The sequence below is a fragment of the Ochotona princeps genome, chromosome 11, assembly GCF_030435755.1.
Source record: "Ochotona princeps isolate mOchPri1 chromosome 11, mOchPri1.hap1, whole genome shotgun sequence".
NCBI lineage: Eukaryota > Metazoa > Chordata > Mammalia > Lagomorpha > Ochotonidae > Ochotona > Ochotona princeps.
Window position 1 is genome coordinate 18,363,181 of NC_080842.1, and position 17,355 is coordinate 18,380,535.

A 17,355-nucleotide genomic window follows, 5' to 3' on the forward strand; every position below is an offset into this window, starting at 1 on the left:
TTGATTTCTTACCATTGGCCTTTGTGCCTGGCTGTGGTGGGTACTGAGCATTTCAGGTCCTTTGCTGTAACACAGGGTAGGATGCCTCTACTGATACACGTGCACTCACATAGGCACATATCCAAGACATGGCCCAGTGTCTCTGAATGTCTCATGGGTGCCACGTCCCTTTTCCAGCCGAGAGGGAAATGATTGAAAAATTTCACCTCAGTAGCTTTAAGAACATGTTCTAAAATGGCTCTGTTCAAGTGTCTTTGTTTTGTCCTCTGAGTCTTGTTTGCTTTTGCAAAGACAGGGAATATTCCTGGTAGATAGGTAAAACCTGTAGAGGTCATCCTTCTTAGACTTGCCAACGGAATGAATGACTTAAAGGTGAGAGGAGCCTGCGCAGAGCTAGTGTGCTGTTTTCTTCCCAGCAGCAGGCTGTCTCTAGTATGTAGGTTTCACTTCTGTGCCACTGTCACCTGGCCCCCTGCAGTCCCTCTGTTCCAGGAGAACCCTGTCCTTAACCAGAATATATATATTTTCTGTTTTTGACCTTAATGTAAAGAGATTTATATAGCACTTTTTGCTCATGGTTTCAGCTTTGTATCTGAGATTCACTGGTGGTGTTGCTGGTAAATACTAATATTAAGGGAACTTGTCAGGTGAGATCCCTATTAAACCTTTTCTAGTAAGGGTTGAAATGATGGTTAATGTTCATTCTTCCCCATGGGTTTGCGTGGAGTACTACAGCAAATATTCTGTTACTAGGCTGCTCCTCTACTTGGCCCTTGACTAAGCAGAGCAAACTTCTGTTGAGGCACTCAGTAGTTTTTCTGGATCAGCAAGCAGTTCGGGAAGTGTGAGGTCCAAAGAACACCCAGGAAGAGCAGCTCAGGGCGTGCCATCCTCAGGTCAGGGGTACCCTAGCCAGTGAGTCCTGAAATTAAGCAGGGTCAAGATCAACCGTGATAACAGTCATGCGGTGTTTACATGAAATTCAGGATTTTAATTCTGTTTCAATTCCTGTCTTTATTTGCAGAACCTTTTAGCTGAAAAAGTAGAGCAGCTGATGGAATGGAGTTCTAGGCGCTCCATCTTCCGGATGAATGGTGATAAGTTCCGAAAATTTATAAAGGCGCCACCTCGAAACTACTCTATGATTGTTATGTTCACCGCTCTGCAGCCTCAGCGGCAGTGCTCTGTGTGCAGGTAATGTTTGGATAGTTTTTGAATGTTAACAACTGTTGTCCCAGGGCTATCTCATTATTTTAGAATAAATATGTAGGAACTTTTCTTTGAATCAGCGTTAAAGTATGTGAAAGCTGGTTTATGAGAGGTTATTTTTTTGAAATAAATTGTCAAAATGATTCTAGTGTGGTTGCATTATCTTACATTGCCAATAGCAGTGTATAAGTAAGTGAGGTCACTTTTTTGTTGGCTTGTTTTCCTTTGCCAGACTTTGATGTTATCACTGTTTTTTTAGGCATTTAGATAGAAAATGTGGTAGCATTTTGTTGGGATTTTATTTAGCACTTACCTAGAAACTGTGATGACAGGAATTTTTTATTCGCTTATTTCTCATGTTCTCTCTGAGCTGTCTGTTTATGTCTTTTGTACGTTTGTTTTTGTGTGTCATGAGTTTTAAAAAGTTTTTCAATATTTTACATATTAGGCCTTTGCTAAATATGTGCTTTTCAAATATATTCTCCCAATCTGTGATGCATCCTCATTACAGAATTATTGCATGTTTTAATTTTCGTTAGGTCCAGTTACCAGTCAGATTGAAGAACAACTGATTCAGCTGTGAATCCTAAATACTGTCTCAATTTTTGCTATTTAAGATTTATTTTTATTTATTTGAAAGGCAGAGAGACAGAGAAAACAAGAGAGAAAGAGAATATGGAGAATATGAATGAACAGATTTTCACCTGCTGGTTCACTTTTCAAATGACTGCAGTGGTGGGAGCTGAGCCAGGTTGAAGTCAGGAGCCAGGACCTTCCTCTGGGTCTCCCACTTGGGTACAGGGACCTAAGCACCTGGTCTGTCTTCTGCTACTTTCTCAGGTACATTAGCAGAGAGCTGGATTGGAAGTGGAGTAGCTGGGGCTGGAAATGGTACTCATATTGGATGCCACTGTGCAAGGCTCTCCTATTGTTTTTTTTTTCCCCTAAAAGTTTTACCCTTTCTGTGTTCTGTAGTTTGATGGGACCTTGATGAAGTGTGTATATATATATATATATATATATATATATATATATATATATATATATATATATTTAATTTTTATAGCTGATCTTGATCAAGTAGAGAAGCTTCACCTACTCCCTAGTGTCCTTTTTGTTTTTATTATGTATGAGTTTTGAGTTTTGTTAACATTTTTTTAATGTGAATTGATATGGTTTCTTCTTTAGCCTGTTGGTACAGTGAATTGCATTGATTGCTATTTGTTATATCAATCCTGCATACTGTAATAAATCCTATTTAATTATGTTATATTATTGATTTATGCATTTTTGTGTTGTTTCTAATATCTTATTGAAGAATTTTGCATTTAAGTTCATGATAAGTTCTGGTGGGTAGTTTTCATTTATTGTGATATCAAAACAAAAGACTTTTTTTTTAGTTGTTGGACGAGATTATGTAAAATTAGTGCTAGTTGTTTAAATGTTTCTTAGAATTTTCCAGCAGTCATTTGGCATTAGAATTTCTCGTCCAGGGACTTTATGTTACATGTTTTACTTCTTTTTCCCAGAAGAAGCACTAGTTATTTTGTGGGTCCATGTGACAAGACTTCTCAGAGATTTAGTTTATGTGTTTAAATTGTTTTGGGCTATAGTAGAATTTTGGGTTATTGGTAACCTATGACAGTGAAAAGAACCTGTTTCATTCAGACAAGCTTGCAGACTGGAAATTTTGGTGTTCTATAAATTTTGGGATTGATCTTACAACGTATTAATCACAGCATATCACAACATAGTCATGAATGTATGTGTGATGATGGCTACAAAATAAGCGTTTTGAAACACCACACCATCAGATTCTTCTGTCAATTCTGAGGCTCTGTACTCAAGTAAATACCAATGTTATTTTCAGAATTGTGCTAGCACATGTGAATAGAATGTGTCTACCTTAAGGAATGGTCTAACACACTACTCAGGTGAAATAAAATCAATTTGGCACTTTGGAATAGAATTACAGTTTCCAATAAAAATATAAAAATGGCTCTTGGCTTCATTAGATATATGTATTTTATGTTTTGGCTTCTGAAATAGGAAATATTGATTCTCTATTAGTGCTATTATGAAGTACACTTCAGTAGTCACACTTTTTTGTAATGGTAATCTAGGAATATTTTATTTACAATTTATTTCAGTTACATATAATTATAGGTGGTTTGATGACAAACAATAAAATATTCCTAAAGACACACCCTACAGGTAGCATATTTACTTAGCTTAGGTTTTGTAATTTATCGATACGGATCCTTAATTTTTTAATGGTATTTAGCTTTTCATGGCCTTAATATATGTGCTTTTTGCTTATTTAATTATTATAGCTAAATTTTTGTAAGCTGTAGAATTTTGGAAGTGTCTTGGTTACGTAAGAAAAAGATTCATGCTATCAGAAAATTTTCATGAATCAAGGTATGATTGGAGTTGTTACAGAACAAGTGGAGGTTTGTTTACAATGTTGGAAGATTTATCGACTCTATACCCAGATATTCTTATATAATTGTTGTGTGAAAAGACCAAAGGATTAACTGCAGTGATCACTAAGTTCATCACTTACAACTTTGTTTTTATCTTCACTGAGGAGGAGTGGGAAGGGAATCATTTAACTGCATCGATGGCCATGTAGCTTTGGGAGTTCTTTATAGGATTAGAAGACTTGACTGTTTTGTGAAGAATGTATAAAACCGATTGATTTTCTGACCCCATATTCTGCAAGTTATGAGCAAGAACAACTTTTCTGTGGGATTACCCTGTTTGCTTTGTGGTATAAAGGGGATTTAGAGTGCCAAGAGAGTGTCTTTGAAATATGTGATTTCAAAGTAAGGTGGGAGTTCAAGACAGGTGACAGGTTAGTGTGATCCCATCAAATTCGTCTCCACTAAGCAGCTTTCTCAAGAAGCAGGATGAGTTAAAAATAAGGAAGTTTTCATAAAAAAGGATTCCCAGTAAATGAGGGAATTGCTCAAAAGTGATGAAGCTGAATCTTTTACGGGATAGAAGAGCTTGAGAAGCTGTGAGATTAGGGGGTTGTCTAGATTATACATTTTTTGGTGTGTTGTGTTATTCAGGATGATCCTGAAACTGGAGTGGAAGACTGAAGCTGATGGTAGTATGTTTGATGCTTCCTGGGTGGAGTTGATACATTTGTATTTTAGCGTCATCTAAACTTGAAAGGAGAACTCTGTTGATTCCTTATGATGGAGCCTGAGGTCTGATCCCAGGTGACACGTGTGATCAACGACAGAGTGAGTCAAAACCTGGCAAGATGATGGTGGCCAGATGAAAGATCAGCAGAGTTCCAAGAACACAATTTTAGTAAAAATATTGAAGTTATATTTCTGTACTATAGAATAGGCCTCAAAACATATGGAAGATACATTGAGATAGGTTCCTAGACATGTTTTGAAAATATCTTTTGTGATTACGTATTTATAAATATATATGTTTATATATATATATATATATATATATATATATAAATATATATACTTTTTTTTTTACTGAAAATGCAAACTTTACAGAAAGGAGAGACAAAGATCTTCCATCGACTGGTTCACTCCTCAAATGGCTGCAGTGGCTAGAGTTGAGCTGATTTGAAGCCAGGAGCCAGGAGCTTCTTCCAGGTCTCCCACGTGGATTCAGGGTCCCAAGGCTTTGTGCTGTCTTCTGCTGCCTTCCCAGACTGCAGGGAGGTGAATCAGAAATGGAGCTGCTGGGATGGAAACTGGTGCCTGTGTGGGACGTGGTGCTTGGAGGTGTAGGTTTAACCAGTTGAGCCAATACTCCAGCCCTATGTTTTTAAAAAATCTTAAAGTTTTCCATTAAGAAAAAAAGCAAAATTGTCTCGTAGAGTCAGTTTAGTTTCTCTGGTTATTTCTCTTTGAAATGCTAGTGAATGAGCTTTTGACTTCCTTATAAGTTCTTTTTAAAAAACATTTATTCTTCCTTCACACAGTCAGTAATCTCAGGATTCAATTCTCACTTCCCTGAGTGCTAACATCAAATTTCTTGTCCAAATAAAGTTGTTAATTAAGACTATTCAATACAATTCTCACCTCCATTAAAGTGTTAACTCTAAACTTCCTTTATGAAATTATACTGTAGGGAGTAGTCCTCATAATTGTAAAATTTCTAGATATATTGTCCCTTGAAGTCAATAATCTTCAGAATTTACCCAAAAATTTAGCAGTACAATGTCCAGTTTTTAGGTTTTGCTGTTGGATCAATTGTTAAGAAAAAAAATCCTTATAGAGCAAAATTAGAAGCCATTTGTGGAAAGAAGAAAGGTGTATGTATAACAAAACTTTTGAGGATGTGTTGAAGATAGATAATTTTTTTGGATTCCAACTGATTGCAAACGTTAGTAAATTACAAAAGTATTTTGAAAAGGGTGGAAAATAATTTCTTACTGACAAATTAGATGTTCGCTAATGTCTTTCTTCTCTCAACTAATTAAGATTGTTTATTATGTGTCAGATATGTAGAATCTTCCATTAAAGTGTCTGTCTCCATACACACGCAGACACACAGACACACACACGGAATCATCGATTCTTCATTACACTGAGACTGAAATACAGTGACCCCCATTTTTGAATGTTAAAGAGGTTAATTTGTTCAAAACTCTAATAATTTGCTAAGCTGTAATAGCTGTCAGGGTATGATTTGTGACTACAAAGGATTACATTTGAGTCCCTCTCCTAAGTGCCTTTGTCATGTGATTTGTAGTTTGCATCTTGCTTTTGTTTTCTCAACTAAGACTATTGATCTTTTTTAGTCTTTCAGGGTAATGGGGCCTCAGATAGTACTTTTTGAACCTAAATGATCACTTGTTGCCAGAAATCTTCTTAATAGAAGTATGGTTTCCCCTGCAGTAAGAATTTTACAGAGAAAAGTGGATTAGGAACGTATTTGATGATCATATGACTATCTTTTTTTCTTAGAAAATATTTACCCAGTGGCTGTCGCATCCATTGTTACCCAGTGATGACCCTTGCCTGAATATGGCATTATGCAGGTGATTGTAAAATGGTGATTTAAAAATCCTGTCATTTTTTCTATGAAAGAATATCAACTAATTGGCATAAAGGAGAGCCTCTGCTTGCTTTTCTGTTACTAGGATCGTCTCAGTTCCCTGGTTCTTTGGTGTTGACTAATGCATTGCTGTGATGATTCTTCATGGTTACGTGGTCCTAGATTTGGTCTTGTGGACCAGTTCCTGAATCATGATGCATCTACATTTGTCTGCTGCTTGGAATAAGATGTTTTAAGGTTACTTTGCATGTTCTCTTCCATGGAAGTAGTATTAGTGCTTCTCCCAAGGAGCACTGACAACTTTTCCATGGAAAACAGTGTTTAATGCAAGAGCTGAGCTCGGTACTTTTGTTGCTGGGGTAGTGTTGTTTTCAGCCATTTGAGTAGACAGAGTTCGGAGGGGGATGAGTATATTAGTGTGTGTACATCATTACTTGCACATACATATTTTAGAAATATTACCTCATTTATCTGGTATAGGAAAACATAAAGTTCTTCCTTTTTCCCTTTTCCAGATGTTTATCTCCATTTTCTAAAACTGCTGAGTTCTAGAAATATAGATACTCATTGATGCTGTGTTACCAAGTACATTGAAGTTTTGGAATCACAACACCAATGTGACCTATGACATAAAACCTGTGAATTAAGCTGCCTAGTTTTTATTTAATAATTTTTTACATTAGAAAAGAATGTACAGGGCCCGGCGGCATGGCCTAGCAGCTAAAGTCCTCGTCTTGAAAGCCCCGGGATCCCATATGGGCGCCGGTTCTAATCCCGGCAGCTCCACTTCCCATCCAGCTCCCTGCTTGTGGTCTGGGAAAGCAGTCGAGGACGGCCCAAAGCTTTGGGACCCTGCACCTGCGTGGGAGACCTGGAAGAGGTTGCAGGTTCCCGGCTTCGGATCGGCGCGCACCGGTCCGTTGTGGCTCACTTGGGGAGTGAATCATCGGACGGAAGATCTTCCTCTCTGTCTCTCCTCCTCTGTGTATTTCTGACTGTAATAAAATGAATAAATCTTTTTTTTTAAAGATTTATTTTATTTTTATTACAAAGTCAGATATACTAAGAGGAGGAGAGATAGGAAGTGGAGCTGCCGGGATCAGAACCAGCGGCCATATGGGTTCAAGGCAAGGACCTTAGCCACCAGGCCACGCTGCCAAGCCCAAAATGAATAAATCTTTAAAAAAAAAAAAAAGAAAAAGAAAAGAATGTACAAAATATTGTGTTTATAACTTACTGTATTTCCTTGGTTATGCTTTCTTTTGATATATGGGTTTGAACATGTGTTTCCGTTATTATTCAGTTTTAACTTTATTTCGTTAAAATGTTGATGTTTAATTTTACCTTTTGCGCGTGCAATCCCATGGTACATCAAGTTACACACATTCATGCATACGTGAATATATACATATGTGTGTGAAAATGTAACATATGTATGATTAAACATGAGTGAGAAGTCATTCTCTGCATTTCGTGTACCCCATTCCCCCTCTCCCCCCACTTCCCCCACTTCATATTGGTAGCATGTACTGCCCTCTGGCTTAACCATTCTATTGATATTTTAGATGATTTCATGCGTTTGTTGTAGATGACAATCGCTCTTGTTTGAATGCCACCAGCAAATCTCATCTTGAAATTGATCTCCTAGTAACAAGGTAGTAGTGTGGCCGGGGGAACCTCTGGGTTACTGTATCTTACACTGATGCACCAGCTGTCTGCGGAGTGGGTCTCTTAGAAAGCCAGTTTGGCTTTGTCTGATGTAGGTGCCCCTGTTGATACATGATGCCCTGCACCGCTTTGGGACATTGAAAGGTGTCCTTATGAGCACTGAGGCCTGCACCAGATGTACCCCTCACACTTGAGCTTGCAGACAGTGAGATAAATAAACCTTGTTCTTTATAGATCACCTAGTGTTCAGCTATAGAAATAGAAAACGAAATGAAACAGGCCTCTGGATTATTACGAATATTTTTGCCTATGTAAATATGCCACAATGAATAATTTTGTGCATGTGTCTTTTGTTCCTCTTTAAAATGTTTTCTTTTATACAAATCGCTGTTTGTATATTAGGTAGATTTGTTCTTTTTCTGTGGTATAAGATTTTCTCTCAGCTCTCCCTAACCTAGGTTATAGAAGAGTTCTCATAAGTATTACATCTATAATTTTACACCGAAGTAATGTTTTGGTTGATTGGTCTGCTCTTGTGTCTTACTCAGCCTCTCTCGGGTTCTCTGTCTCTGCCCTAAGCCTTGTGTCGTCCCACCTTCCTCTGACTGCCATATGCAGAGACGTTTTCTTTTTCGAACCAAGTAAAGTAACTAACAACACATTGCAGGATTTAATACAGAGACTTTTTTTTTTGAAGGAGAGCAGCATTATTCAGCTACATAAAGTTGCATTTTGTGCATTTTATAGATACAGGTATGTTTTTGTTGTATTTAGATTTTATTTTAAAGTGGTATAAAACTAAGATCGTAACGTAACTTTTTCCCGCAGACTAGTTCTAAGCAATTTTTGTTAATAGGTACACTTTCCCCACAGTTAGAGAGAATGCCTTTATTATGCATTGTTAATTTATTTGGTACTCATGCACAGCCCTGCTTTGGTTAATTTTTAAAAATTATTTGATTTCATTGTTTATGTACTGTTGTTTTAATCATAAAAGCTTTATAACTTTAGGTTTAGTGTCCATTATCTTTTTCTGGGGTTTTCAAGTTTGGTCTTGTATTTTTATTTCCCTATTTCAACTTCAGAGCCAATTTATGTGATTTCAGGAAAAAAAGCACTGATACGTTTCTTTGAATGCACTGAGTTCACATATTTATGTGAGAATTGACAGCTGTATGAGGTTTGAGTTCACCTGAAGAACAAATAGGATTTTTGTTTCTCTTCCAGTCTTTTAAGAATATTGATTGGCTCTTTCATATTTTACTCATTTCTTCATTTTACTTTATTGAACTGTGTTGGGACTTTGTTTCCCACTGTATTATTGTAGCTATATGTGAATATATGAAAGCTGTCATAGTGTGTTGCTTTACTGAATTCTTGTATGCTTTATGTTTTATTTTACTGCTCTTCTTGAGTTTTCCGTATTTACTACTTGTCTTCTGCAAATGCAGTTTGCCTTATTTAAGTAGAGATCAGGCCTCCATTTTCTAGATCAGTTCTGAGGATAGCATTTTCTTAGACTGCTGAAGAAATGAAGAGTTGTGCTGAATGGGCTTAAGTAGTCTCAAGGAATTTTATTTTCTGTGATGATTTACAAAATCGGTGCCGACCTAATTTCCTACTTGGATTTGCTTTGTCTTTTTGCCTTGAGGACCACATGCATTTTTCTTCTCTACTCATTTATTTATTAATTACATTGTATTACATGACGCAATTCCATAGGTACTGGGATTCTCCCCGCTTCACCCCAAACCCTTCCCCCATGGTGGATTCCTTCACCTTGATGCATAACCACAGCTCAGGTTCCGTTGGGATTCCCTCATTACAAGCACACACCATACATAGAGTCTAGCATCCCACGGTCCAGTCAGGTTCAGCGGCCTCTTAGGGATGCCCTCTCAGGTTTGAAGGCAGAGCCAGCAGAGCATCACCCCGATCAATTAGAAGCTCCAACATACCATCAGCAACAATCCAGGTACGATGAGACTGGTGCAGAGTCCACTGATTGACATAGGCCACCTTAGAGTTTCCCCTTGTCCAGTATTTTGCTGCCAACATATAGCTGAGGTGGTTGATTGATCTACTCCATCTTCCATCTTTTCTTGATTAATGTTTTGATTCCTCCATTTTGTTCAGGGGAATCCCCAAAGAAACTTTGAGGTGTTCCCAGTCCAGGCTCCTACATGTACTAGTAAGCACAGTGCCCGCCACAGTCCATCACTCCGATCAGCTGGTGGTTGTAACCCCTGGGTTGGTTCTATTCTGAGCCCTGACCTCCATTGGAACCAATGAGTATTGCAGCCCTTTCCGGCTCTGCCCATCACACACTGGTCCCTCACCTAAACCAGTGGGAGGTGTGCTGGTCGGGTGCCTCATTCCCTACTGGCACAGGCCATTTCGCCTTGGCATTTGACCACATGCATTTTTAAAGCTTTTTTTTTTTTCAATTAGAAGGTGAAACTTTGTCTAAGAATTGATTGTTTTGGATCACCTTTTGTAGGTATACAGAAGGCTCTCTAAGTGTGTGAATTAGGGGCTCGGCAGCCGTGGCCTAGCGGCTAAAGTATGTGAATTAGGTTTTCTTTTATTTCTAGGAATTTACAGTTTAAAACAGCAGCTCTGCTTCATTAATTTCTATGTTTTTGGAGCGTATGTATTATTTTGTTATGTTTTAGATATTTATTTGAAGGGCAGAGTTAGAGAGACCTCCCCGCCCCCCGCACCTGCTGGTTCAGTCTCCACATGACTGCAGTGGCAGGAGCTGGGCTTGTTCCCGTACAGATCTCCCATGTGGTGCAGGGGTCTCAACGCCTGGGCCATCTGTGCTGCTCTCCCAGACTGTTAGCTGGGAGCTGGATAGAAAGTGCAGTAGTTAGTACAGGCATGCATACTGGATGCAGGTTACCTGCCGTGCTCCAGTGCTGTCCCTGTTCATTCATCTCTCTACTTCAGGACTCTGTATCTCACTCCTGATTGAAGATTTCTTCAGTGCCTTCCAGTACATTTTCTACTTCAGGCTGGAGAATCATGTTTCAGGTTTTTTTTTTTTTCCAGTTTTTAGCATTTGAACTTCTTTTTTGTCGGCTTGTATGGAAGGCATTGGTCACTTGATTTTCTTTAAAAATTTTTTTCCTGGACAGTAAATAATAGTCTATATGTGGAGTTATGGCTAGGGTTTTGCATGGCAAGGATCCTTTCTGGTTTGTTGAGTGCAATACGCTTCCTTTTCTTCTTCACCCAGCTCTGATTCTGAGATCCTTTCTTTTTCCCAGAGAAGTGTAATTTCCATAACTTTCTCTTCTGTTTCCTCCTTGTTATGCCACCAGGCCTCTTACACAATTCTGTATTTTCTGAATTCCCTCCCGCTTCACACAAAGGTGTACATTGGAAAAAAAAAGTTTGTTTCTGCTGCTTGCCAAGGTGCATTAATAGGGGGCTGGACTGGAGTGGAGCAGCTAGGACTTTGACTAGCACCCATGTGGGCAGCTGGTTTGCAGAGGCTTAATGTGCTGTGCCACCATATCATGCATTTATAAGACTGCTATGTTTATTCCTTTGTATCTTTCAGTACCTTTCCTTATACTTCTCTGCAATCCATTTTCAACTCAGCTAAGATCTCATTCTCAGATTGATTCCCTGTCCCACTCAATACCTGATTCTCCTTCTGCTAGGATACCTCTTCCTTTCTTTTCCACAGTCTCCACTTGACATTTTCCTGCATGTCCTGCCCTCCACCACCACTTTTGCATCTTCAAGATCTGTTGAATTTCATTTATGGTATACCGTTAGCATCTTAACTATGTGGGTTTTAGAAGTTTGTAGGTTGGTGTTCTATTTCAGAAACAAATATATTTTCTAACTGTTCTTTTGTTCTTACCATTTGCAGTCCAACAACAAATAAATTTCTTTGTGGACAAATGATAATATTATGATGAAAGTTACATGTTAGTGCTTGATCATGTGAAATTCAGGATATTGTATTTATGTGCTTAGTAGGATGTTACTGAGTGAAATGAGAGAATATTCTCATTGCGGAAAAACTCATTTCTTAATACATGGTTGTGGCTACAGATGAGCTAGAAAAAGTAGGTTTATTATCTGAAACACTTTTTTTTTTTTTTTTTTTTTTTTAATTTTATTTTAAATTCATTAATTACATTGTATTATGTGACACAGTTTCATAGGTACTGGGATTCTCCCCACCCCTCCCCAAACCCTCCCACCATGGTGGATTCCTCCACCTTGTTGCATAACCACAGTTCAAGTTCAGTTGAGATTCCCCCATTGCAAGCGTATACCAAACATAGAGTCCAGCATCTTATTGTCCAGATAAGTTCAACGGCTTCTTAGGTATACACTCTCTGGTCTGAAGACAGAGCCAGCAGACTATCATCCCGATCAATTAAAAGCTCCAACATACCATCAGCAAAAATTTACATCACCATGGAATTAATTGACATAGTAACGAGTAACCAATATGGTAAAAGTAAATGCGATTTCTTATCCACCTTCTGTGACCACCTCATTGACATTTCAATTTAGGTTTATACACAACATATAACATTCATAACATAACTTGTTATACATAACATCGTGTCATCTTAAATTAAGGCAAACATGTGGTATTTAACCTTTTGGGATTGGCTCATTTCCCTTAGCATTATGGTTTCCAGTTTGGCCCATTTGGCCACAAAGAACTGCATTTTGTTTTGTTTAATAGCTGAGTAGTATTCCATGGAGTAGATGAACCATAGCTTTCTTATCCAATCCTCTGTTGATGGGCATTTTGGTTGCTTCCATGTCTTTGCAATTACTGATTGTGCTGCTATGAGCATAGGAGTGCATGTTGGTTTCTCATAAAACAAGTGTTCTGGATATATTCCTAGGAGTGCTATTGCCGGGTCATACGGTATGTTGTATTTGAGTTGTTTGAATGTTCTCCATACTGATTTCCATAGAGGCTGTACCAGCCTGCAGCCCCACCAGCAGTGGAGTAGGGTTCCCTTTTCCCCGCAACCTCGCCAACAAGTGTTGTTGGTGCTTTTATTCATATGGGCCAGTCTTACTGGCGTTAGGTGGTACCTCATTGATGTTTTAATTTGGATTTCCCTTATTGCCAGGGAACTTGAGCATTTTTTCATATGTTTATTTGCCATTTGGGTTTGTTCCTTTGTGAAGTGTTTGCCCATTTCCCGTGCCCATTTCTTGAGTGGCTTGTTTGTTTTGACATTTTGGTTGTTTTGTAGCTCTTTGTATATTCTGGAGATCAGCCCTCTATCACCTAAGTCGTGTGCAAAGATCTTCTCCCATTCTGTGGGTTGCCTTTTTACTTTGTTGATTGTTTCTCTAGCTGTACAGAAGCTTCTTAGTTTGATGAGGTCCCAATTGTTTATTTTGGTCTTGATTTCTACTGCATTTGGAGTCTTTTTTAGGAAGTGAGGGCCTACCCCTAAGTGTTCCAGTGTGTTTCCAACATTTTCTTCCAAAAGTTTGAAGGTTTCTGGATGTAGGTTTAAATCTTTTATCCATTTGGATTTGATCTTAGTATATGGTGAGAGATGTGGGTCTATCTTTTTGTTTCTGCAGGCTATCAACCAGTTGTCCCAACAGCATTTATTGAACAGACCTTCCCATTTGCCTGGGTTGTCGTTTGTCTTTTTGTCAAAGATTATTTGGCTGTATTTCTGTGGGTTCCCATCTGGTGTTTCTATTCTGCTCCATTGATCTTCTTCTCTATTTTTGTGCCAGTACCAGGCTGTTTTGATAACCACTGCCCTATAGTATGTCCAGAGGTCCGGAACTGTGATTCCCCCTGCTAACTTCCTGTTCTTGAGAATGGTTCTAGCTATTCGTGGTTTTTTGTGCTTCCAGATGAACCTTTGGATCATTGTTTCCAGGTCTGTGAAGAATGTTTTGGGCAATTTGATTGGGATTGCGTTGAATGTATATATTGCTTTTGGCAGTATAGACATTTTAATGATATTGATTTTACCTATCCAGGAGCATGGGATGTTACTCCATCTTTCTAGATCTTGTTCAATTTCTTTTTTAAGTAGTTTGTAGTTTTCTTCAAATAAGTCTTCTACATTTTTGGTTAGGTTAATTCCCAGATACTTCATGCTTTCCTTTGTTACTTTGAATGGTATCTTGCTGGTTAGATCTTTTTCCAACTTGGGGCTGTTAGCATACACTATGGCTGTTGATTTTTGTTCATTAATTTTGTACCCTGCCACTCTACCGAACTCTCGTATAAGTTCTAGTAGTCTCTGTGTTGAGCCTTTTGGCTCTTCCATATAAAGAATCATGTCATCTGCATATAGTGAAAGCTTGACTTCTTCATTTCCCATTTGGATTCCTTTGATTTCTTTTTCTTGTCTTATGGCCTCAGCGAGTACCTCTAGAACTATGTTGAATAGCAGCGGAGAAAGCGGACATCCCTGTCTTGTTCCAGATCTCAGTGGGAAGGGTTCCAGTTTTTCTCCATTCAGTATGATGCTGGCATTGGGTTTTTCATATATTGCTTTGATTATGTTGTGGATTTTTCCATCTATGCCTACCTTGGTTAGGGTCTTTAGCAGGAAGTTGTGCTGAATTTTGTCGAAAGCTTTTTCTGCATCTATTGATACTATCATGTGATTCTTGTTTTTCAGTTTTTGGATGTGGTGTATCACATTTATGGATTTGCGAATGTTGAACCATCCCTGCATTCCAGGGATGAATCCTACTTGATCTGGATGAATGATCTGTCTGATGTGTTTTTGAATTCTGTTGGCTAGGATTTTGTTGAGAATCTTAGCATCAATGTTCATCAAAGAGATAGGTCTGTAGTTTTCTTTCTCTGTAGGATCTCTGCCCGGTTTTGGGATTAAGGTGATGTTGGCTTCATAGAATGAGTTTGGAAGGGTTGCTTCCTTTTCTATTGTTTTGAAGAGTTTGTAGAGGATTGGAGTTAGTTCTGTTCGGAATGTTTTGTAGAATTCTGGAGTGAAGCCGTCTGGGCCTGGGCTTTTCTTTGTTGGGAGGTCTTTAATCACTGATTCAATCTCTGCTTCAGTTATGGGTTTGTTCAGGTTGATTGTTGCCTCTGGGCTAAGTTTTGGCAGGTTGTGTGAGTCTAAGAACTTTTCCATTTCTTGGTGGTCTTCTGATTTGTTGGAGTACAGTGCTTTGTAGTAATTTCTGATTATGTTCTTAATGGTTGTAATGTCTGTTGTTATGTTGCCTTTTTCATCTTTGATGCTGTTAATTCTTGCTTTCTCTTGTTTTTTCTTTGTCAGACGGGCCAGCGGGGTGTCTATTTTGTTTATCTTTTCAAAAAACCAGCTTTTTGATTCGTTGATTTTGTGTATGGTTTTTTTTATTTCTATCTGGTTGATTTCCTCCCTTGTTTTGATGATTTCTTGTTTCCTGTTGTGTGTGGGGCTCATCTGCTGCTGCTTTTCCAATTCCTGGAGGTGTGTGGTTAGTTCCTGTATTTGGCGACTCTCTTGGGCCTTGACATGAGCTCCAATTGCGATGAGTTTACCCCGTAGCACTGCTTTGGCAGTGTCCCACAAGTTTTGGAATGTTGTGTCAGAGTTTTCATTGGTTTCCATAAATTTTTTGATCTCATCTTTAATTTCTTCCCTGACCCATTGTTCGTTTAATAGCATATTGTTCAGCCTCCAAGAGTTTCTATATTTCCTGGGACATTTTGAATTGCTGATTTCCAGTTTCATTCCGTGGTGGTCTGAGAGGGTACATGGTATGATTCCTATCTTTTTGAAGTTATTTAGATTTGCTTTGTGTCCTATCATGTGGTCGATCCTGGAGAAGGTGCCATGCACTGCTGAAAAAAATGTATAATCTGTGGTCTTAGGATAAAAAATTCTATAAATGTCTACCAAGTCTAGTTGTTCTAATGTTTGTACGAGCTCTGTTGTTTCTTTGTTGAGTTTTTGTTTTGTTGATCTGTCTATAGTTGTTAGTGGGGTGTTAAGATCACCCACTATTATTGTGTGTGTATCTATGTCTCCCCTTAAGTCTGTAAGTAGTTGCTTCACGAAGCTAGGCGCATTGGAATTAGGTGCATATATGTTCACGATTGTAATTACTTCTTGATGGATCAGTCCCTTCACCAATATATAATGTCCTTCTCTGTCCTTTTTGATGTCTGTCAGCTTGAAGTCTAGGTCATCTGAGATTAGAACAGCTACGCCAGCCTTTTTTTCTCGTCCATTGGCATGAAATGTCTTTTTCCATCCTTTCACTTTAAATTTCTTACAGGATTTTCTGGTTAGATGTGTCTCTTGTAGACAACATATAGTTGGGTGCTGTTTGATGATCCATTCCGTTAATCTATGCCTTTTGATTGGTGAGTTTAAGCCATTTGTGTTTAGAGATAATATTGAAAGGAATTGGTTTTGGGCTGCCATGAGTGTAAGTATGCAAGTGTGTATTTGCGACTATTAGAGTTCTTGATTGGTTGACTTTTCTTGTATGGATTTTAGTGGGGAGGTCTTCCCATTTGCCATCTTTGATTTTGGTTTGTATTTTTTCTTTCTGGGTTTAGCACCTTCCTGAGGAGATTTTCCAGAGCTGGTTTCGTGTTGATGTATTCTTCGAGTTTCTCTTTACTGTTGAAGTATTTAATTTCATTCTCAAATATAAATGAGAGCTTTGCTGGGTACATTATTCTTGGTTGGCAGTTGTTTTGTTTCAGGATTTGATAGGTTTTACCCCATTCTCTCCTTGCTTGGAGCGTTTCTTCTGATAGGTCGGCTGTGATCCTGATTTCCCTTCCCCTGAAAGTAATCTTATCCTTTTTTCTTACTTGTCTTAGAATTGTTTCCTTGTGTTCACTTGAAGGTAGCTTGAGGACCACATGTCTGGGAGACGATTTGTTTGGGTCGTATCTCCTGGGGGTTCTTTGCCCTTCCTGGATTTGTGCTGGATTTATATTTCCAATATTCTGGAAGTTCTCCTGTATTATCTCATTGAGCACCCGTTGCAAGCCTGTCTCCTTTTCCACTCCTTCGGGAAGGCCTATTATTCTAATATTTGATTTTTTGAGGTTGTCTTTCATTTCCTGTATGGACCTATTGGCTTTCTCTAGATTTGTCTCCAACTGTTTGATGAGCTGCTGCCTTTCATTCTGATTGTCTTCCAATTCTGATATTCTGTCCTCTGCTGTGTTCATTCTGTTGGTTAGGCTTTCAATTTTGTGCTCTATATCGAGGATTCCCTTTTTGATTTGATTTATTTCTGCAGTGATATGGTTTTCGAATGCCTTAGACTCTTCCCAGCGCTTTTCACTCTCTCTGACGAATTTCATCATTAGCTTCTTAAAGTCCTTATCTGATAGTTCCTCTATGTCTTCATCTTGCATCTCAGATATTGAGATTAGTTTTTGGTTGTATTGGGAGGGAGTGCTTGATCTTTCCTCTGGGTCATTGC

At 38.5% G+C, this 17,355-nt stretch overlaps 1 protein-coding gene across 3 annotated transcripts in view; it reads left to right on the forward strand.

Annotated features, from left to right (window-relative positions):
• TUSC3 (tumor suppressor candidate 3) overlaps window positions 1-17,355 on the forward strand; it is a 188,723-nt gene that overhangs the window by 57,275 nt on the left and 114,093 nt on the right. For all 3 annotated transcript variants that reach the window (XM_058669865.1, XM_058669864.1, XM_004597839.3), the window contains exon 2: window positions 1,025-1,194. In XM_058669865.1, the coding sequence (XP_058525848.1) occupies window positions 1,025-1,194 (170 nt within the window). The remainder of the gene's footprint in view (window positions 1-1,024; window positions 1,195-17,355) is intronic.